Source organism: Littorina saxatilis, linkage group LG6 (assembly GCF_037325665.1).
Source record: "Littorina saxatilis isolate snail1 linkage group LG6, US_GU_Lsax_2.0, whole genome shotgun sequence".
Lineage (NCBI taxonomy): Eukaryota > Metazoa > Mollusca > Gastropoda > Littorinimorpha > Littorinidae > Littorina > Littorina saxatilis.
The window spans coordinates 19,554,071-19,576,494 of NC_090250.1; the positions used below are offsets into that span (position 1 = coordinate 19,554,071).

The 22,424-nt window shown below is 41.1% G+C and overlaps 1 protein-coding gene across 2 annotated transcripts in view; it reads left to right on the forward strand.

Moving 5' to 3' along the window:
• Window positions 1–18,587, forward strand: part of LOC138968686 (neurochondrin-like) — a 34,473-nt gene extending 15,886 nt beyond the window's left edge. The window contains exons 4-19 of one of the 2 annotated variants that reach the window (XM_070341288.1): window positions 1,419–1,483; window positions 2,531–2,688; window positions 4,060–4,193; window positions 5,177–5,236; window positions 5,701–5,770; window positions 6,264–6,433; window positions 7,740–7,937; window positions 9,189–9,307; window positions 9,567–10,178; window positions 10,585–10,735; window positions 12,335–12,458; window positions 13,188–13,271; window positions 14,480–14,635; window positions 15,736–15,831; window positions 17,395–17,512; window positions 18,105–18,587. In XM_070341288.1, the coding sequence (XP_070197389.1) occupies window positions 1,419–1,483; window positions 2,531–2,688; window positions 4,060–4,193; window positions 5,177–5,236; window positions 5,701–5,770; window positions 6,264–6,433; window positions 7,740–7,937; window positions 9,189–9,307; window positions 9,567–10,178; window positions 10,585–10,735; window positions 12,335–12,458; window positions 13,188–13,271; window positions 14,480–14,635; window positions 15,736–15,831; window positions 17,395–17,512; window positions 18,105–18,123 (2,334 nt within the window). In that variant the 3' untranslated portion in view covers window positions 18,124–18,587. The remainder of the gene's footprint in view (window positions 1–1,418; window positions 1,484–2,530; window positions 2,689–4,059; window positions 4,194–5,176; window positions 5,237–5,700; window positions 5,771–6,263; window positions 6,434–7,739; window positions 7,938–9,188; window positions 9,308–9,566; window positions 10,179–10,584; window positions 10,736–12,334; window positions 12,459–13,187; window positions 13,272–14,479; window positions 14,636–15,735; window positions 15,832–17,394; window positions 17,513–18,104) is intronic. The other variant, XM_070341289.1, reaches the window with a different exon arrangement.
• Window positions 18,588–22,424: the final 3,837 nt, after the last annotated feature.

Consider the following 22,424-nt stretch of genomic DNA (forward strand, 5'->3'; position numbering starts at 1 on the left):
TTTACACGTCACATTGGCTGGCTTGGACCAAATGGCGTAATGTTAACGGAAAGAACTCCACTTCTTCCCGTTCAATGCAGGTGGCGAACCACCTATCCTGGCTTTCCGGCCATGGAATTTTCCCCTACTTCTTTGAAGTAAGACGATACGCGATATCAGTTACACTGAAACAGCTAGGTCACACTATTTCACTTGGGGGCGTTATCGCCAGCGTGATTTAGGGAGCCTCCCTTCGGTTTGCTGAAAACAAATCTCCCGTCCCGACTTGGGATTTGCTCCTAGTTTTGGAGTATTTGAGATCGGATTCTTTGAGGAGTTACAAAAACTAGCCTTGCTAATCTAACACGGAAAGTGGTCATGCTTACTCTACTAGCTTCTTCTAGAAGTGGGAGTAAGTGCATTGTCTGTCTGGTTTTGGCTATAGACATCTCTTTGGAGAACTACGGATCTATGGCGCTTAGGTTTCGTTCACATTTTCTCGCAAATAAGCAGAAACCGGATAAACCAGCTCAGATAATACAATTCAAACCGCTGAGCAATATTTCGGCTCCGTTAGAGCCATAATTAACCAATGGACCATTTCGAGTTTTGAAAGCTTTTCTGACTCGCACTGTTCCGTTTAGATCACCAAAACAAAGGCTCTTGTTCATATCCGGGCGTTTTTCAAAAATGTACCAAAAACGTGTCTTTGATTTTTAAATTAATTCAGAAAGAAATATGTCCTATCTATCTTAGTATAATACATATTTTTTTGTACAAAAATGAATAGACAACAACATGAACATTCATTAAAGTACATTCTTGACACTTGAAAGTTAGTTTTGCATGGTTTAAACATGTAGGGGTATCTAAAAATGCCTGTCTTTTTGAAGGCACTCAAAACTTCCACCACCTCTACAAAGAAGAAAAAAAATTGTAGACCATTAAAAAAATATCCAAAAAATCGCTTTCGGGAGCACCTTTGGATTATTGCAACAGACGCCGGTGGGGGAGGTAACTACCATGGACCATGCCTTATATGGTGTAGAGTTTGTTTTTAAGAGTTACCTTCTGTGTTACCACGGATGAGTGCTTCAATACCTTAGCAACAAAATGAAGTTATTGCTATCTATGTGAGTTGGTAAGTATATTAACTAAATCAAAGTTTACTTTTGAAACTTTAAATTATGCACTAACCTGTTTACATGTGAATAAATCCAAAAACAAAGAGACTGCCAACGTTCCCAAATTCCTGGCGAGTGGGCGAAAACTGATTCCATCAACTAATTTTTGTGTGATTAATTGTTTGTCTGTTCACTTAAAAGACCGTTGGGTCGATATATTTGTGATTTTAACGTATTTTTCTCAATAACGACGTTCCAACAACTTGACCTTTCTTGTTTTTTCATTCTGTTCACATGTGACTCAACGTGTTGCAGGCATGCCTCCCTGACATGAAAAAGGTTGTGCCTCGCCTGTGGAGCATAATCAAGGCTGACATCAGGTAAACATATCTTTATGCAGTACAGTGGAACCCCCTTATAAGACATTCAAACATCAGTGTGTGTGTGAATGTGTGTGTGAGTGTGTGTGTGTGAGTCTGTGTGTGTCTATGTGTGTGTGTGAGTGAGTGAGTGAGTGTGTGTGTGTGTGAGTGAGTGAGTGAGTGAGAGTGTGTGTGTGTGAGTGAGTGTGTGTGTCTGTGTGTGTGTGTGTCTGTGTGTGTGTGTGAGTGAGTGAGTGTGTGTGTGTGTGTGTGTGTGTGAGTGAGTGAGTGAGTGTGTGTGTGTGTGTGTGTGTGTGTGTGTGAGTGAGTGAGTGAGTGAGTGAGTGTGAGTGTGAGTGAGAGTGAGAGTGAGTGTGTGTGTGTGTGTGTGTGTGTGTGTGTGTGTGAGTTTCTCTCTGTTCTTTCTCTCTCTCTCTTTCTCAGCATCATTGAAGAAGAATAGTCATATATTGATACAGCCTTTGAAGATGTCAAAAAAATCTGAGTAAATCGAGGAAATCAACATGGGGGTACATTTATAGAGTTTATGAACAGAAAATCAGACAATACAGGGTCTTACAACTAATAAAAGGGAGGGAGTCTTACACAATTTTGTCTTAAAAGGGGGTTCCCTTGTACATGCTTGGGTGACCTTTTTCTGCTAATGTCAATGTTGTCTCTTTTACAGCGGTTAGCGGTGGTACTGACACTTTTTAGCCTTCCTTCTGTGGATTATTCTTTGAGGCTCAGTTAATTTGCATTAGTCTGCATGTAGGTTGTCATCATTTTTCATGTAATTGTGTTGTCTTTAGATACGAGGAATGGAATGTAAAGTGTGTAACGAAGAAAAAGTCGCTATGTGAGATTCAGGGAAATGTAAAATGTATAATTCTGTGTTTACACCAGGAAAGAACCAGCAGAAGAAAAAGAGTTGCAGTGTGATTCGATGAGATGTAAAGTGTATTATTCTGTGTTCATTACGCCAGGAAAGAACCAGCAGAAGAAAAAAAGACCTTGTGTGAAATTCTGCAAGACATGTAAGTGTATAATTCTTTGTTTACGTAGGAAAGAGCCAGCAGATGAGAGAGAGTCGCTCGGAGAGATTCAGCAAGATGTTTACCGCCTTGTTGCCAGAGTGGCGTGCACCCGTCCCGGCGGTCAGTTGTTGTTGGACTGTGGCTGTGTGACCACTCTGGTTCAAGTCCTCATCTCTCAGCCTGAAGGTGGGTCTGTGGGAAATCAGAATCAAACTTTCCTTTCTTGATACGCTGATGCGCTAGTACCTCTGTTTTAATTAAGACCTCTTAAAATGAAATGTGAGAAATGTAGGTCTGTAAAGAATTCAGGCATGGGAAATTTTCCCAGAAATTGTTTTTGTGTTCCGCCGAAAAATCTAGAGTGTCCGCCGAAAAAATAAATGGGGAAAGCACAAATGGTTCTGAAAACTGAATTTAATGGCAAACTTGGAGCTCAGATGACACCAAATTGCACAATTTGGGTTCTTTGGAGAACAGTTTTTCCGGGGGGGGGGGGGGGGGGGGGGGCATGCCCCCGGACCCCACTAGTAAGGCTACGAGCTTTGCGCCGTCGACTTTGAGAATACTTACACATTTTCAGCCTTCTTAACTTTTTTCAATTTCCATGCCTGAAAGATAGAGGTAAACTTAGTGACACCCTGAGAAAAACCACAGAAAAAAGGTCTTATAGTCGAGGGAGTCTTATAGTAGAGGGTCTTAACAGAGAGGGAGTCTTATAGTAGAGGGTCTTAACAGAGAGGGAGTCTTATAGTAGAGGGTCTTAACAGAGAGGGAGTCTTATAGTAGAGGGTCTTAACAGAGAGGGAGTCTTATAGTAGAGGGTCTTAACAGAGAGGGAGTCTTATAGTAGAGGGTCTTAACAGAGAGGGAGTCTTATAGTAGAGGGTCTTGACAGAGAAGGGAGTCTTATAGTAGAGGGTCTTAACAGAGAGGGAGTCTTATAGTAGAGGGTCTTAACAGAGAGGGAGTCTTATAGTAGAGGGTCTTGACAGAGAAGGGAGTCTTATAGTAGAGGGTCTTGACAGAGAAGGGAGTCTTATAGTAGAGGGTCTTGACAGAGAGGGAGTCTTATAGTAGAGGGTCTTAACAGAGAGGGAGTCTTATAGTAGAGGGTCTTGACAGAGAGGGAGTCCTATAGTAGAGGGTCTTGACAGAGAAGGGAGTCTTATAGTAGAGGGTCTTGACAGAGAAGGGAGTCTTATAGTAGAGGGTCTTAACAGAGAGGGAGTCTTATAGTAGAGGGTCTTAACAGAGAGGGAGTCTTATAGTAGAGGGTCTTGACAGAGAAGGGAGTCTTATAGTAGAGGGTCTTGACAGAGAGGGAGTCTTATAGTAGAGGGTCTTGACAGAGAGGGAGTCTTATAGTAGAGGGTCTTAACAGAGAGGGAGTCTTATAGTAGAGGGTCTTAACAGAGAGGGAGTCTTATAGTAGAGGGTCTTAACAAAGATGGAGGTAAGTTAAGCGACACCATCAGGAAATAGTCAGAAAATAAGAGGTCTTGTTGTGTCCGAGGTACTGGCAAAGTTGTCAGTCATCATGTTTTGCTTGTGTTTCAGAGGAAGGGATGATGAGACCGATGGGGATATTGATTCTGCTGATTCGGCAGTTTGGAGCTGCGCTGTGGAAGGGGGTTGTACCTGCCTACCGGGATCTCTTTGCCTTTCTTGCCAAGTACATCACTAACAGCAATGTGAGACATCAACTTTTACTTGTCCTGTTGAACATGTGATTTTGTGTGTGTCAATGTATATGTCAGTGTATGTGTGTGTGAGTTTCTCTCCTTTCTTTCTCTCCTTCTCTCTCAGCAGCATTGATGAAGAATAGTCATCTTGATACAGTGGAACAAGCTTTTAAGACGTCAAAAGAATCTGAGGAAATGAGGTCTCACAAAAGGAGGGAGTCTTAAAAGTTATGTTATTTTCTCTCTGTTATTAATGTTGTATGATTGTTTTTTACGTGTCATGTTATTTTCTCTTTTATTGTGGTTGTTATGTTTAGTTTTAATGATGTGACATGTTATTTTTTTAATTTAATAAAAATAAAAAAATTGTACTTGCGTGGCATACTTTATTTCTGTGTCATCATATCATTGTGTGTTTAACTGCAGTTTCTTTAACGAATTAAGAAAAAAAATGTATCCCACTCAAGTATAGAAAAAATCCAAATGTAATAAAATTTCAACTTTTATTTTCAACAACAAATAAAAAAGTATTGTTAAATTTAATTCACTTGATAAAGGATATTTCAAAAGAATTTTAAACGGGTGTTGATAGGGAAAAAAACCAAACACAGCACAAAACAAGAAAAAAATAATGATTTACACAGCAGATTGTAGTTTTTTTATTTTTTATTTTTTATCCACACTTAATGTTACGCCATTTACAACGAGAACGATTATTTTGGAGATTTGATTTCCACATTGTAAAACAAGTTATTTGATATTTTATTTTTACAACGGAGCGGGTTTGTGTGTATGTATTGATGGAATAACCTGCATTCCTCTCTTTATTGTTCTTGTATTTTTGTATTTATTAATTTGTTTCCTTTTCATGTACCCCCATGGGGTTCCCTGAAAATAAAATTTGACTTTGACTTTGACTTATCTCATCCACCTCCCTCGCCAACCGACAGAAGCCGTTGGCAGTGACATGTTATTTTCTCTCTTATTGTCAGGATGGGACTATGTTTGGTGTGTGTGAACTTCTGACGTTCATCATGAATACTGCACCACAGGTAAGTGTTTGGTGTAAGTGGGTGGGGTTTAGGTGCGTCTGTATACTTTATCTTGTCCTGTGTCTCCACTGCCGTTTAGGTGTTTTCTTGATTTAAAAAAAAATTCTTATGCATTTATTTGATATTTTAAGTAATAGATACTCAAGTGATTGCCTATATGTTGGATCTTTCCTGTACTTATAGTGCTCATGAACTGTTAACTTTTCTGTACTAATAGTGCTCATGAACTGTTAACTTTTCTGTACTAATAGTGCTCATGAACTGTTAACTTTTCTGTACTAATAGTGCACATGAACTGTTGCAAACATTTCAGAAATCCAAAACTAATAGACTGCTAACGTTAAAAAATAAAATCAAGAACAAAATAAATAAATAAAGCTTAAGTTTATTGAGCATTTAATTATAGACACAAAGAATATAAATTATGTATATATACAGAGTTTTGTCTTTATTTATGTTGACAGTCAAAGACTCTGTCTAAGTCCCTTCAGCCACTGATGGAAAAGTTGTCGTCCATGCTTCAGTCTCGACTGGGTCAGTGCAACTGAAGATGATTGCTCATAGCAGACTGCATTCACAGTCTTTGAACTCTGTCTAAACTTACAGGGTGTTGGTAGGGGGGAGTAAGGGTGGTGGTAATTGCAAAAGAAGATGATTGCTATAGTAGACTGTATTCTCAGTGTTTAAACTCTGTCTAAACTTACAGGGTCTAAATGGGGAGTGAGGGTGGGGTGAGGAGAGGCAAGGGGGGGGGGGGGGGGGTGGGGGAGTGGGTTTGAGGCAAAGGCGATGGGATGGGGAGTGAGGGTGGGGAGTTGATCAGGAGGCAAAGTTAGAATTAAGAAATGAATAAAGTAAAAATTGAAGAAGTAGAAAAAAATATCTGCGCATGCTTTTGGTGGAGTTTTGTTTTATGAAGACTTTGTGCTTGGTCAGGGATCTTGTTGGGTGCGTAGGGGATGGTGGGGGCAGGAAAACAATGTGCAGTTGTAGAATTTATTTGACCGTATAATGCATTGATCATCAGGTGTTGCCCAGCGTCAGTGTGTGTTGGTGCTGGTGAACAGCCTGGTCGTTTCTCTGGGGGTGGAGTGTGTGCTGCCCCCTATGGTTCCGGACAGTAAACTCTTCCAACTTCTTCTGCACCTCACGTGTGTGGAGGTCCGCATGGCCACAGAAAACTCCACTGCTGAGCAAGTGAGTGGAACAACTTTGTGTGTGTGTGCATGCGTTCATGGGTGTGGGTGCATGCATTCATGTGTGTGTGGTTTTTTGACTCACATGCGAAGCAAAAGTGAGTCTATGTACTCACCCGAGTCGTCCGTCCGTCCCCCCCGTCCGTCCGGAAAACTTTAACGTTGGATATTTCTTGGACACTATTCAGTCTATCAGTACCAAATTTGGCAAGATGGTGTATGATGACAAGTCCCCAAAAAACATACATAGCATCTTGACCTTGCTTCAAGGTCAAGGTCGCAGGGGCCATAAATGTTGTCTAAAAAACAGCTATTTTTTACATTTTCTCTGAAGTTTTTGAGATTCAATACCTCACCTATATATGATATATAGGGCAAAGTAAGCCCCATCTTTTGATACCAGTTTGGTTTACCTTGCTTCAAGGTCAAGGTCACAGGAGCTCTTCAAAGTTGGATTGTATACATATTTTGAAGTGACCTTGACCCTGAACTATGGAAGATAACTGTTTCAAACTTAAAAATTATGTGGGGCACATGTTATGCTTTCATCATGAGACACATTTGGTCACATATGATCAAGGTCAAGGTCACTTTGACCCTTATGAAATGTGACCAAAATAAGGTAGTGAACCACTAAAAGTGACCATATCTCATGGTAGAAAGAGCCAATAAGCACCATTGTACTTCCTATGTCTTGAATTAACAGCTTTGTGTTGCATGACCTTGGATGACCTTGGGTCAAGGTCACATGTATTTTGGTAGGAAAAATGTGTAAAGCAGTTCTTAGTGTATGATGTCATTGCTAGGTTTAGTTATTTGACCTTGACCCTGAAGGTCAAGGTCATGTTAAGGTCAAGGTCAAGCATGTGAGTCGTATGGGTTTTGCCCTTCTTGTTATTTCATTCATGTGTATATGTGTGTGTGTGTGTGTTTTCATCATGTGTGTGTGTGTGCATGCATTCGTGTGTGTGTATGCATGTGTGCGTGTGTGTGCATGATTCAACTAATGAAGTATACACAGAGATTTTCACTTTCGAGGGGGGAAAGCCTCATACTTTGTTCATGCACTTACAGATGGGATGCCAGAAGATTTTGTGGGACAGATCCAGAAGTTGTCATTCTTTTTTCATCACTTACAGATCGAATGACAGATGATTGATTTGACAGATCCAGAAGTTGTCATACTTTGTTGATGGCTTAGTCTAAGAGATGGGATGCAAGATAATTTATTTCGCAGATCCAGAAAGTGTTGTACATGTACTTTGTTCATCACTTACAGATTAGATGACAGATGATTTATTCCACAGATGCATAAGGCTGCCAGCAGCCTGGTCTCTCACTACCATGCCCTGGAGGTCATGTTGACCTTTCTGTGTGGAAATGATGATGACCATGACCTTCCCCTGGACGCCAGTGCCTTCAGCCAGGCCCATGATGCATTGCTGCACGCCTGTAATGGCGTCTTTTACCTCCTGCAGCAAGTTGATAAGGGGGAACTGGCCTTGGTGAGTTTAGTAATAATGATAATGAAAATGTGTGGTCATTTCTGTGACTTTGGACACTGTTGACAGAAGCCTCTGATTGGAGTAATGCAGGGTCAAAGTTGGAGCAAAATGTATACAAATTTTATTGAGCTCACTTCATCCTGAGTTTCTAGAAGTTCAAGATAGTATCAGTGATGTCACATTATAAAACAGATGTAAATTGTGGAAAGTCTTGGGATGCATATTAATTACACATTAACATGCTTCCATTTGAAACTTCAAGGTCGTCATCGTGGATTGACGCCCGACCAAAGCTAGTTGAAGCCCGACGGAGCAAAGCGACGGAGGGCTTCAATTCGATTTTGGGAGGGCGTCAATCCACGATGAAGACCGAGAAGTTTCAAATGGAAGCATGTTAATGTTATTGTAATTCAATCTGACGACGATCTCTTTTCTGCTTTCATGCGATGGTAAACAGACAGAATTGGTTCTGTTCTGTTCACACACTACTTTCAGTCCACCTACCTGCAAGGGTCAAGTCCCAAGAAATATGTCTCTGTATTCCTAGCTTATCACTCTGCTCCTGTTTTGTTTTCTTTCACATACATTTTCCCTTCTTTTTGATGGGTTTCTGGACAGCAAACTCTAAAACAAATTCTTTTCATCACAAAAACGATCTTTGGAATTGACTGACGTAGTCCGGAAGAATTCATGCATCAACTTACGTCACGTTTTCGACGTCATCACTTCGCATATCTTATGGTCTCGGTATTTCGTTGGCTTTCATATTTCCTACTTGTAAAATGACCCTCAAAGCTAACCGAGACTAGTTGAGATTGTATCAATGCGCCTCGCCAGCAGGTGGTTAATGGCTTTTTTAGCGAGTGGTTATCGACAATTAATGACCGGTAATTTTTAATGAGTTGGGGCATTCTGACCAATCACAGGATCTGTTTCATTAAAACGCCAACTTGATTGAATTACAATAACTGTTAATGGTTTTGACCACAGAGACTGTTAACGCAGAAATGGCCCCAAATGTTCTTCTATAGCGCTTCTCACCTCCAAACAGAAGTGTCATGACGCTTTACAAAACAAAGCACTAATCATGTCTTGAATGTTTGTGTACCTGTCACTGTGTGGCTGTATTTTTTACATGTGTATATATTTATGAATGTATGTATACATGTATATATACATGTGTCCAGACATGTATTCTGTGGCAAGAAGAAGCTTTAATTTAATTTTTCATTTTATTCTGTGCCTTTCCAGCCGCTCCTACATCCAGTGGTGGTGTCATCCGTTGGCTTTGTGGCGGGCGTCACTGCCCAGGCCTTCACGGAGGTCAAGGCCAGCGTGGCTCATGTTCTGCCGCTCTTGGTCTTACTCTGGTCAGTCATTGCTCTGTGTTTGTGAGGGGAGAGAGGGGGGGTTGCTGTTGTATTTGAATGTGTGTGTGTGTGGGGTGTGTGTGTGTGTGTGGGGTGTGTGTGTGTTTGTGTGGGGGGGGGGTGAGTGAGTTGTACTATTTATGTTGTGTGTGTGTGTGGTGTGAGCATGTGTGTGTGTGTGTGATCTGTTTGTGTGGTGTGATTGTGATGTGTTTGTGTGTGCTTGTGTAATAAAAATGGATATCACTTTCTTTGTCAGTAAAATGGAGGTGAATCAGCTTGAGCAGTGCGTGCCAGCCGAAGATGGGGATCAGTCGCACGCTGGCAAAACACGGGGCTCGGAAAAAGCTACAGCTCGGCCAGTCAACAGCTCAGCAACTAGCACAGCTGCGGGTTCTTCTGCACACTTGAGTGGTGTATCTAGCAGTGATTCCGCAAAAAACATCAGAGGGAACTCAGCCAGCCAGATGGATACAACAGTGTCTGATGGTGGAGAAAACACACCAACAGCGTCATCGTCCAATCAGGACCACAAAGACGCGTGCAGCTCAGAAAAAGACCAAACTGTGGCCAGCAGTGAAGATAGGGGTGGAGCCAATACCCACACCTCTAATTCCACGCCTGTCACACAGAACAGTGCAGACACTCACGCAAGAGCTCGCGGCAGTGTTTCTGGGCAGAGTGGAACGATGGGGTTGGGTAGCGCCATGGAGGTGGAAGATACCAGTGGGGAAGTTGTGAGGGACGAAGATGAGCTACCCACCATGACGGAAGAAGATGTATTAGCCACCTCCCTGGACGGTTTGCTGATGCTGACACATCGCTTGTCACAGCCTGGGCTTCCTGCCATGCACTCTCTTCAAGTCATCAGGTTCGTTGTCAATTTGATTGGTTTATTGTTTTTTACTTCTACTTCTCGTGAAACCAGTCTTGTATTTTTTCTTTATATGTCGTTCTTTTTTTTCTCCTTTTTGCTTCATTCTAAATTTTTGTTTGCAATGTATTGAAGATCGAATTAATCACAGAGTTGCATAACTATCGAGCACTTCCAGTAAATAATTTCCTAGAATTGCCCATTCTATTTTTAGTAACATCAGCTTGTGAAAAGGCCAATGGGCGATTGTATCACCAATTGTCGACTGCAGGTAATGGTCGTTGACCACTTCTAATGATAGTATACTTCTGGTTTGATGTAACAATAGAACAATAGTGGATTGTGGTTTGTGTTGTGAAGCCAATCTCCTGTTTGAACAATCTTTCTTGTATACAATGTTCAGGTGGCTGCTACCAGTGTACCACCTTGCTATTGAAGACGATGAAACGCGACAGGTGTTTGTGTCGCTGTGTGGCTATGAGCCGCTTGTCCAGTCAGTGCTGCAGAAACATTCCTCTTTGTTGACCAGTGACGGCTACACTTTACAGGAACAGGTGTGTATCTGGCTACCCTTCTGGCTGTCTGGCTGTTTACTTTTACTTTTACATCAAGGGTGTGATTCTGTTTTTCGGTCTTTCTTGTATTCTTGTAATCACAGTAAATCAGTACACCACTTTACAATTCCGACGCTTACATGGAACGAAGAAGAAACTTCATGTGACCGCAGAGACGCCTCGCATTGGCTGTGTCCTTTTTTTTTTAGCTCTATCTGTCTTCGCATATTGTGTGACTAATGCATCTCATAGTTATAAACTTGACATGATTTTGTTGTGTTGTTGATTTAAACCCAGTGATTATTGGCTAACAATGGCATATCACTGTTGGATGATCGGTTGTGGAAATAGAAGCTACCATCTTTCGAAAATGGAACTTACCTGGCTGCAACTTCCTTGTGTCACTGTGTGAACCTTCCAAATTCTTTTTCCTAACACTCAAAAAACGCTTTCAGTGCTTTTTTGCTCCAAAGCTGAACCTTTTGGAGAGAAATTACGCTCTTGCACTGGGGAGCTGGAAAGATTGTGTGTTTGCACAAAAAAACACTGTGCATGTGCAAAGTCAGAATGCCCACGGAACTGTTAAGTGGTGTACAGGATGGGCCATAAAAAGTGTCCACATTTAATTTGTTAATATTTTTCCTGTAAAGTGATATTTTCTTTTCTGTTTCAGATAGAATTTGAGACAAGCATCTTAGAATTCTTTTAAAGCCTGAATGGATCGCATTCCAGTAGAGGAAAGGACCAAAATCGTTGAACTTTACTTTGCTACCAATTCTGTGGTTCTCGCCCAGCGCGCTTTTCGGAGAGAGTTCCCTGGCACACACTGTCCATGTGCGAGAACTGTGAAGCGCCTCGTGGATAAATTCAGGAACACTGGTAGTCTCGCAGATAACAATAAAGGACATAACCCTGAATTTATCCACGAGGCGCTTCACAGTTCTCGCACATGGACAGTGTGTGCCAGGGAACTCTCTCCGAAAAGCGCGCTGGGCGAGAACCACAGAATTGGTAGCAAAGTAAAGTTCAACGATTTTGGTCCTTTCCTCTACTGGAATGCGATCCATTCAGGCTTTAAAAGAATTCTAAGATGCTTGTCTCAAATTCTATCTGAAACAGAAAAGAAAATATCACTTTACAGGAAAAATATTAACAAATTGAATGTGGACACTTTTTATGGCCCACCCTGTATTTCTGTACAAGCTGATCACGTTTCTTTTAGTCGGGGTTGAACATTATGAATCCTCAGAACCAAACAGTTCTATGCAGCCCTGAAAGTCCAACAAATTGTGTACTCGTCTTTGGCCAGTGATTCTGAAAATTTACTAGCCAGAGAGCAAACTTTACTAGCCAAACCAACGATTTGTTTCAGCAACTTTACTCGCATTTGGCGAGTAGATGAACATTTCTACTCACCAGTTACATGTTTCTACTCGCCATGGCGAGTAAAATACTCACCACTTTCAGGCCTGCTACGCTTTCATGGACATATCATACTCGGTCCACAAGATCTACACTCTGTGCCGTTCTGGCATGGAGCCTCATGTGTCCTCTTGTCTTTCATTCTTTTTCTTGTTGTTTTCTTTGTGTTGTTGCCAGTTGGGTGAAGTATGTCAGACACTGGAGGTGCTGATGGAGCTGCTGGGGGTGGAAGAGAATGATGTGATGACGGAGCACTGCATGTCGCTGCTTGAACTGGCTGTCACCACTGTTCCCACACTGGGTGAGTATTCTATTCCTAGCTCTCACCTCTTCGCCGTGAGTACACTGTCCTACAGGGCTGCCAACTGTTATGCTTTCAGCATAGCATGCTAGGTTTTAAGACAAATTGCAACGCTGTGACGCCAAGCTCAGAATTGCTACACTCAAACAAATCATCACAAGCATGCAACATTTTTGTTGCGGCCCTATGCTCCACAGGGAGTCTACAGGAATAAGTCAAGTAAGTCAATGCAACATTTTGCTCTTTCTTGTAAGTCCTGTTACTCATTTCTGATTCTCATTCCGTGTAGGGATTGCAGTGTCGGAGATCTGACCTTTTCACTATGAGTACACTGTCCTAGATCTGAGCTTGACAAAAATAAAATATTTGCACTTGAGCAAAATATCTCTCTTTCTTACTCTCTCTCCCCCCCCCTCTCTCTCTCTCTCTCTCTCTCTCTCTCTCTCTCTCTCTCTCTCTCTCTCTCTCTCTCTCTCTCTCTCTCTCTCTCTGTATTTGCACTTTTGCGTTTGTTTTTGTGTGTTATTTATTTATTTTTTAATACAAATCTAATAATAGGTTCATGCCAAAACTCTTTATCTTATGTTCAATATTCTGTCCATCTGTCTGTCTCAGTTTTATCTTGTATCAAGTTTTACAGATTGTGAAAAAAACAGAGTATAGCATAGTTGTAATAAGGAAAGGCTAAGCTTGCAGCCAACCCATGACAGAAGCCGTTTCTTTGTACAGGTGACAAGCTGTATGCCTACAGGGCGTTTTTGACTGGTGCTGGTTTGGCCTTGATGCGAGTGAAAGTCTGTCGTGGGGGTTCAGGTATGTTGAGTTCGGTCTTAAAAGATATTTAAAAAAACAGTACAGTGGAACCTCCCTTTTAAGACCCCCCCCTCCCCCATTTATGACTTCTTCTTTATTAAGACCTTGAATTTTCAGATTTCTTGTTCATAACCTGTGTAAAGTGACCTCCATTTTAAGAATAAGACTTCCTCCACTTTAAGACTGGATTTTCTCAGATTTTAGGGGGCTTAAAAGTGTTAGTTAGCTGCAATTTGAACAATCACTTGCATACCATTGGCAGGGCGGGGATGTAGCTCAGTCGGTAGCGCACTGGATTTGTATCCAGTTGGCCGCTGTCAGCGTGAGTTCGTCCCCACGTTCGGCGAGAGATTTATTTCTCAGAGTCAACTTTGTGTGCAGACTCTCCTCGGTGTCCGAACACCCCCGTGTGTACACGCAAGCACAAGACCAAGTGCGCACGAAAAAGATCCTGTAATTCATGTCAGAGTTCGGTGGGTTATAGAAACACGAAAATACCCAGCATGCTTCCTCCGAAAGCGGCGTATGGCTGCCTAAATGGCGGGGTAAAAACGGTCATACACGTAAAAGCCGTGGGAGTTTCAGCCCATGAACGAACAAACAAACAAAAAATACCATTGGCAGTAAGCTCCCTCTTGAAGTGAAGGCAGAACTGTTGGCAGACTGAAACTGGAAACTCCAGAGATTTGTGTTCCACTACAGTTTTTGCTGTGATTTCATTAATTGCTGTGCGTACGGAGCACATGAGTGAGCCTCAGCATAATTTTTTCATTAACCCCTTGACGGCCACAATATGTATCAGGTACTACTTTGCTTTAAAGAAAAAATCAATGCTCTGACAAGGGTACAATCGCTAGTGATTGGCCTAAAATGTCACTCGGTGTCTGTATGGAAAAGCAAGGAAAAGCAACGCTTCTACAGCCTATAAGAGCTTGACAGAGTTGTGTCCAAGCATCGTCAATTACATTCCCATTTTCCTTGCATGGCTCACATGCCAGGGAGTGAGTTCAGGAAAGCTCACTTAGACATACATACGGAAACTTTCATATGTTGATTTCAGATAAGAAAGAAGGGAGTGAAGTGAGGTATACTGAAACTTTTGTATGTTGATTTCAGATAAGAAAGAAGGGAAGGAAATGAAACTTTCATATGTAAATTTCAGATAAGAAAGAAGGGAAGGAAATGAAACTTTTGTATGTTGATTACAGACAAGAAAGAAGAGAGTGAAGTGCGGTTCCTCCAAAGCGCCGTCACCTTCGTGTGTCAGGCACCATCAGGAGCGTCTCCAACAGATCCTGAAAAAGCACAGCTCCTGCAAACATCCTGGCCTGATGTTCAAGAAGTTTGGGTCCGATGTCTTCAGTGTAGGTCCTACCCCCCGCGGGTTAGGGGGAAGAATTTACCCGATGCCCCCCAGCATGTCGTAAGAGGCGACTAACGGATTCTGTTTCTCCTTTTACCCTTGTTAAGTGTTTCTTGTATAGAATATAGTCAATGTTTGTAAAGATTTTAGTCAAGCAGTATGTAAGAAATGTTAAGCCCTTTCATACCTAAGACTTTAAAATTGGCAATCTAGTGGCTGCTCCGCCTGGCGTCTGGCATTATGGGGTTAGTGCTAGGACTGGTTGGTCCGGTGTCAGAATAATGTGACTGGGTGAGACATGAAGCCTGTGCTGCGACTTCTGTCTTGTGTGTGACGCACGTTATATGTCAAAGCAGCACCGCCCTGATATGGCCCTTCGTGGTCGGTTGGGCGTTAAGCAAACAAACAAACAAAACAAACAAATGTTAAGCCCTTTGTACTGGAAACATTCTCCCAGTAAGGTAATATAGTGTACTACGTTGCAAGCCCCTGGAGCAATTTTTTGATTAGTGCTTTTGTGAACAAGAAACAATCGACAAGTGGCTCTATCCCATCTCCCCCCCTTTCCCCGTCGCGATATAACCTTCGTGGTTGAAAACGACATTAAACACCAAATAAAGAAAGAAAGAAAGAAAGAAATATGAGAAAACTGGGTCTCAAGAGTGAGGTATGGAGGGAAATTGTCAGACTCTTAACACTTTGTACCCCAGCTACGTTGACCAAGTTTTTTTTAGCCGAGACCAGCTGTGCTGCAGGTCACTCAGAATTGTAGTAACTGTGTAGTAACTGTATCAACACGCTGGAATGCAGGCGTTAGATCGCCGTTACAGGAAGCGACTGAAGCTAACGGTCTGAGCGGATATTTCCGTACCTGGTCAGATAGAGCCATATGAGTGGGTACGGATATATCCGTACCTGAGAGACAATGCGTTAAACAGATCATCTGAGAAAGTCAGGTCCATATTAAAAGGGGCAAGTTAAAACGTGGGGGATAACAATGGTGGTTCCGATGTTTGTCATTTTATCCTGCTTGTTAGTTTTCATGATGGTTTCGCCTTCCTTACAATGTGGGTGTGAACTCTTGGTTTTATTTTGTTTTAGCCCTGAAGCCACTGGTGGTGCAGGTACCAGAGCTGGTGGACTCGTTTCTTCAACGGGACTTTATTTCCACAGTCATCAGACTGCTGCGACAGCAAGGTATCTAGACACATTTAACGACGTAATACATCGTTTGACGCCAACAATTAATTTAGCCAGTTAGACATAAGACATCGATTGACCTGGATAGAGATTTCGCTAATATTTTGCCTGAGAACTTTTCAGAGTGTGTTCAAACAAGTGTGAACAAATTAGAGAAATCTACTCTACAGACTTTACGATACACTTTTGAATATGATATGCCAGGAATCATGTAAACGAGGGTTGGGTAATTGGTTGGAGTATCTGATGTATCAATTACAACCACGGGTCCTAGTGTGTAAATCTCTGGTTTGCCCTTGTTAAATTGATGTGTTTCTATTTACCCCCCGCGGGTTAGGGGGAAGAATTTACCCGATGCTCCCCAGCATGTCGTAAGAGGCGACTAACGGATTCTGTTTCTCCTTTTACCCTTGTTAAGTGTTTCTTGTATAGAATATAGTCAATGTTTGTAAAGATTTTAGTCAAGCAGTATGTAAGAAATGTTAAGTCCTTTGTACTGGAAACTTGCATTCTCCCAGTAAGGTCATATATTGTACTACGTTGCAAGCCCCTGGAGCAATTTTTTGATTGGTGCTTTTGTGAACAAGAAACAATTAACAAGTGGCTCTATCCCATCTCCCCCCCCTTTCCCCGTCGCGATATAACCTTTGTGGTTGAAAACGACGTTAAACACCAAATAAAGAAAGATGTGTTTCTATTTGAATTATTGTAAGGAGTCGTTCTGATATGGCTGGAATTGGTTGTATCTGAAGGAAACCATGGATATTGACTGTGAAATGTTGGTGTCTGCAGAAAGCCATACTGTATCTTGCTTTTCTGTTGTTATATAAATATTCTCAAATTAAGACAATTTTGATTTGGTCCGCCATCTTGTTTAATTCTTTTAAGTTTCCCCTTGGATTCGTTTATATAAGCTTTACGCTTGAGTTTGGATCCCCTATGTGTCATATATTGTATGTCACGATACAAGAAAAAACAAATGTAATCGATTTTTTTGAGTCACTTGAGAAAAAGTGACTCTATGTAATCGGTCAGTGTTAGTCTGTCCGGCCGGCCGGCCGGCCGGCCGTCCGTAGACACCACCTTAACGTTGGACTTTTCTCGGAAACTATCAAAGCGATCGGGCTCATATTTTGTTTAGTCGTGACCTCCAATGACCTCTACACTTTAACGATGGTTTCATTGACCTTTGACCTTTTTCAAGGTCACAGGTCAGCGTCAAAGGAAAAATTAGACATTTTATATCTTTGACAAAGTTCATCGGATGTGATTGAAACTTTGTAGGATTATTCTTTACATCAAAGTATTTACATCTGTAGCCTTTTACGAACGTTATCAGAAAAACAAGGGAGATAACTAGCCTTTTCTGTTCGGCAACACACAACTTAACGTTGGGCTTTTCTCGGAAACTATAAAAGTGACCGGGCTCAAATTTTATGTGAACGTGACTCATTGTGTTGTGAATAGCAATTTCTTCCTGTCCATCTGATGCCTCATATAATATTCAGAACTGCGAAAGTGACTCGATCGAGCGTTTGCTCTTCTTGTTTTTTAAACCAGAAAGCCACATTGAGCGTGAGAGCGTGCCTGTGGTGATGGACTTTGTGCAAACTCTGACGTCCCTCGACCAGAGAGCCAGGGCCGCGTGGGAACAGGTGGGCGGTGCTCAACTTGCAAGGTAGTCGTTGTTTTGAATCTTCGTACATTGTGAACAGTGTTGTGACTGTTGGCTGCTAACTCTGATGGGGGTTGCTGTTTAACTCTGAGGCTTTCGCGATTAAAAGCTGAATGCCTACATTATTAAATTGATCAAATAGGGAATAACTATGTGGTTTAACTGAACAAATAGTGAACGTCCACATTGTTAACTGATCAAATAGTAAATACCTATGCTGTTAACAGAACAAAGAGTGAATGCCCACATTCTTCACTGACCAAATAGCGCCTGACAGAAGAAATGCAAACCATGCATGCTGGTTTCATCTTTGACTTAGCCTGGATAATATTTCCTGATGTGGGTGTCCCAGCTGTCCTTCCTAAACCATGGAGACAACATGGGTATGAATTAAGCAGCAGTTGAGCGGGCTAATTTGTAAGGTGAAAGGTGAAAGGTGAAAGGTTGAAGGGATGCAGTCAGACAGAGCATTATTTAAGTTAATTGTTATCAATGGTTAGTTTGTCTGCAGGTGTATATGGATCATGTAGGATTCTGTATAGGAGGCATTATTTTAGTTAATTGGTATTATTAATATTAACTCTATTGTGTGCAGGGTGCAAGGAGGCCAGTAAATGTCAGACAGCGAACAAAGAATAACAGCAAATCAGTTACACGGGCCTCTATACACTTTAGTGTATGGCCGTCCAATGACTGGTGATTGGATGTTAGTGGGTGCGTCAGTGTGTGTGTGTGTGTGTTTGTGTGTCTGTTTGCATGAATTGTGTGTGTGTGCATGTGTGTGTGTTAGTGGGTGTGTCAGTGTGTGTGTGTGTGTGTGTCTGTTTGCATGAATTGTGTGTGTGCATGTGTGTGTGTTAGTGGGTGCGTCAGTGTGTGTGTGTGTGTGTGCGTGTGTTAGTGGGTCTATTTCTGTTTGCATGAATTGTGTCTGTGTGTGTGTGTGTGTATGCAGGTACATGTATTTGATACACATGCCATGGTTCGGTGCAGCTCATTACTATAAAATACGAACTGTGTTGATTGTGAGTTTTGGTTTTTGTATGGAATACAATGTGTCACTTGACAACCTCCCTCAGTGTGTGTGTGTGTGTGTGTGTTCAAGAGAGAGAGAGTGTGTATGTGTGTTAGCTCAAGGGAGAGAGAGAGGGGGAGGGAGAAAAGAGTATACCTTCGTGTTCAAGAGAGAGACGGAGTGTGTTTGTGTGTGCAGACAGACACACGTTACACAAGGTTCAGTACAGCTCAGTACACAAGGTTCAGTACGTAACACAACAGACAACACTTTGTTTTGTGATACAAGTACTGTATTGAAATACACTGTATTTGGATAGAGAAAAAAAACAGTGAACACATTGTACTCAATATAACAGTACATGTACATACCAAAAGAACAAGAAAAATCAGTTACTTTTGGGTTACACAGCAAATATAAGTGAAGATGTAAGAAAGAATAGATTCAAATATCTATTTCCATTATTATAATTTATATATATATATATATATATATATATATATATATATATATATATATATATAGGTATATACTGACATTAATGCTGAATCAGCAGATATTTAAAATTGTAAACTTTGATTCACATGAGATCTTTGATTCCAATATTTGAAAACCTTGCTTTGATCCGCATTAAAATATGCATGCATGTGGTAATAAACAATATACAGTACTCATAATATTTTCAACTGTGTGTGTGTGCAGGGGGGGGGGGGGGGGGTGGCAGTGACCAGTAAAATAGCTAAAAAAAAGCATTTTCCAGACAATGCAAACAAGACTAATTATGATGCCAGTTTGATTTTTAAACTTTTTCTTTCTTCCTCGAAGGTTATATCGCGACGGGGAAAGGGGGGGGAGACGGGATAGAGCCACTTGTTAATTGTTTCTTGTTCACAAAAGCACTAATCAAAAAATTGCTCCAGGGGCTTGCAACGTAGTACAATTATTATATATGACCTTACTGGGAGAATGCAAGTTTCCAGTACAAAGGACTTAAGATTTTTAAACAAGAAGAGGAATTTAAGCTCTATCCACTCCCCTTTACTTTGCTAGGGTTCAGCAATGTGACCTTGACATTTTGACAAGGGTCAACCAAACTTTGATCATGTTTGCAGGTCGCCAAACCCCCTAAAATATGTGAAGATTCAAAGCTCTAGCTTCAAAAACGTATGCGAAAATAATAATTGTCCTTTATTTTACAACTGATCTGTGACCTAAACATTTGACAAGGGTCAACCAGACTTTCATACTGTCTGGAGGTCACCAAACTCTACAAGTCTGTGAAGTTTCAAAGCTGTAGCTTCATAAACATGAACCTATGGACAGCCAGATGGCCTAACACTGCTCATTAGTAGAACTCACCTGATTGCTCCGACAATGGTGGTATGACACAGAACTATATTTGTCACAACGAAAGATGGGCGCAATGGCTTCGTGGATAAGACGCCGGTCTCGTGAGTTCGAATCCTGGCTGCCCCTAGTGGGTTATGGGTGAAGACTTTTCCAATTTCCTAGGTCAACTAGACCTCCTCGTGCCTTATCTCCCTTCGTGCATACATTGTATTCAAGCAGAAGACCGGAGGTGCGCACAGAAGAGATCCTGTAATCCATGTCAGAGTTCGGTTGGTTATAGAAACACGAAAATACCAAGCATGCTTCCCCCGAAAGCGGCGTATGGCTGCCTAAATGGCGGGGTAAAAACGCTTACACGTAAAAGCTGTGGGAGTTTGAGCCCCTGTAAGAAGAAGAGCAGACCAAATGAGAATTACAAACATTTAAGTAGCAGTATATTCACTCCACTGAAGCCAAGTTATTGCAATTAACATGGACCGGAGTTGACAGTGGACTAGGAATTCTCTCAAGGCAAATCGTGTACAAATGAAACCACAGGAATGTATTTTGAAACAAGAAGGGCAAAGCCCATACGACTCACATGCTTGACCTTGACCTTTACTAAACAACTAAATAAATACAAATAACTAAACCTAGCAATGACATCATACACTAAGAACTGCTTTACACATTTTTCCTACCAAAATACATGTGACCTTGACCCAAGGTCAAGCAAGGTCATGCAACACAAAGCTGTTAATTCAAGACATAGGAAGTACAATGGTGCTTATTGGCCCTTTCTACCATGAGATATGGTCACTTTTAGTGGTTCACTACCTTATTTTGGTCACATTTCATAAGGGTCAAAGTGACCTTGACCTTGATCATATGTGACCAAATGTGTCTCATGATGAAAGCATAACATGTGCCCCACATAATTTTTAAGTTTGAAACAGTTATCTTCCATAGTTTTCTTTCTTTCTTTCTTTATTTGGTGTTTAACGTCGTTTTCAACCACGAAGGTTATATCGCGACGAGGGAAAGGGGGAGATGGGATAGGGGAAAGGGGGGAGATGGGATAGAGCCGCTTGTTAAGTGTTTCTTGTTCACAGAAGCACTAATCAAAAAAATTGCTCCAGGGGCTTGCAACGTAGTACAATCTTCCATAGTTCAGGGTCAAGGTCACTTCAAAATATGTATACAATCCAACTTTGAAGAGCTCCTGTGACCTTGACCTTGAAGCAAGGTAAACCAAACTGGTATCAAAAGATGGGGCTTACTTTGCCCTATATATCATATATAGGTGAGGTATTGAATCTCAAAAACTTCAGAGAAAATGGGAAAAATGTAAAAAAAATAGCTGTTTTTTAGACAACATTTATGGCCCCTGCGACCTTGACCTTGAAGCAAGGTCAAGATGCTATGTATGTTTTTTGGGGCCTTGTCATCATACACCATCTTGCCAAATTTGGTACTGATAGACTGAATAGTGTCCAAGAAATATCCAACGTTAAAGTTTTCCGGACGGCCGGCCGGATGGCCGGCCGGACGGACGGACGACTCGGGTGAGTACATAGACTCACTTTTGCTTCGCATGTGAGTCAAAAATGATAAAGATGGTGGAATGGCAAGACCTGATAGATTTTTTGTGTACACAACAACAATCAATGTGTGACATAGAAAATTGTATAAATCACAAATAGTAAAACGAATTATGCACATCAGGAGAGAGTTACAAACACAACCAATCTTGTAGAAAAATGAACGAATCAAATGGTAAAACAAATTACATGTATGCACGCACAACAGAAAAGAGTTAGAAACACAACAAATCTTGTAGAAAATTGTATAAATCACAAATGGTGCACAACAGGAGAAAGTTAGAACAAATCTTGTAAGTTGTAGAAAATGGTATGAATCACAAATGGTAAACAAAATATGCACGCGCAACAGGAGGGAATTAGAAACAACAAATCTTGCTGCAATGTCGAACAATGAAAAACAGACAATGTCTGGTATGAGGGAGACTTAAAACAGAAATTCAAGCCTGGGTGTATATATATATATATATATATATATATATACAGAAGTAAGAATAAGCAGAACAAATTTAAAAGCTATAAAGTATTGCAACAGATTTAGCACAAGAAAAGCTGAAAGACGTTCAAAAAGTTGACCTATGACTAACAGGGTGTTATTATCTATCAGAATCAAGTGATGTTCTATTTGAGAGACGCCCTAGAGAGATAAATTGCCCAAATATTTGTCTGTCAATTAAATTATCACAAAAGGATGCTGAGCTTAAAAACAATTCAATAATGCAAGCAAACAAATCTAGCGAAATTCAGATGTATAAGGACACCTGTATTTAACTACTGAGAAGAAATATGCAGATGAACAACAATGAAATAGCAAAAGATACACATAGCGCAGTCATACACATGCAAGCCACAGGCTAAGAAAATAGTGAAAAAGAATCCACTAATCAATAAGAATTTGCCCGAAGTTTATATGTTAATGCTGACACCAAAGTGACAGTATGGCAATGTTGACGGTGAGAGAAACCATGCA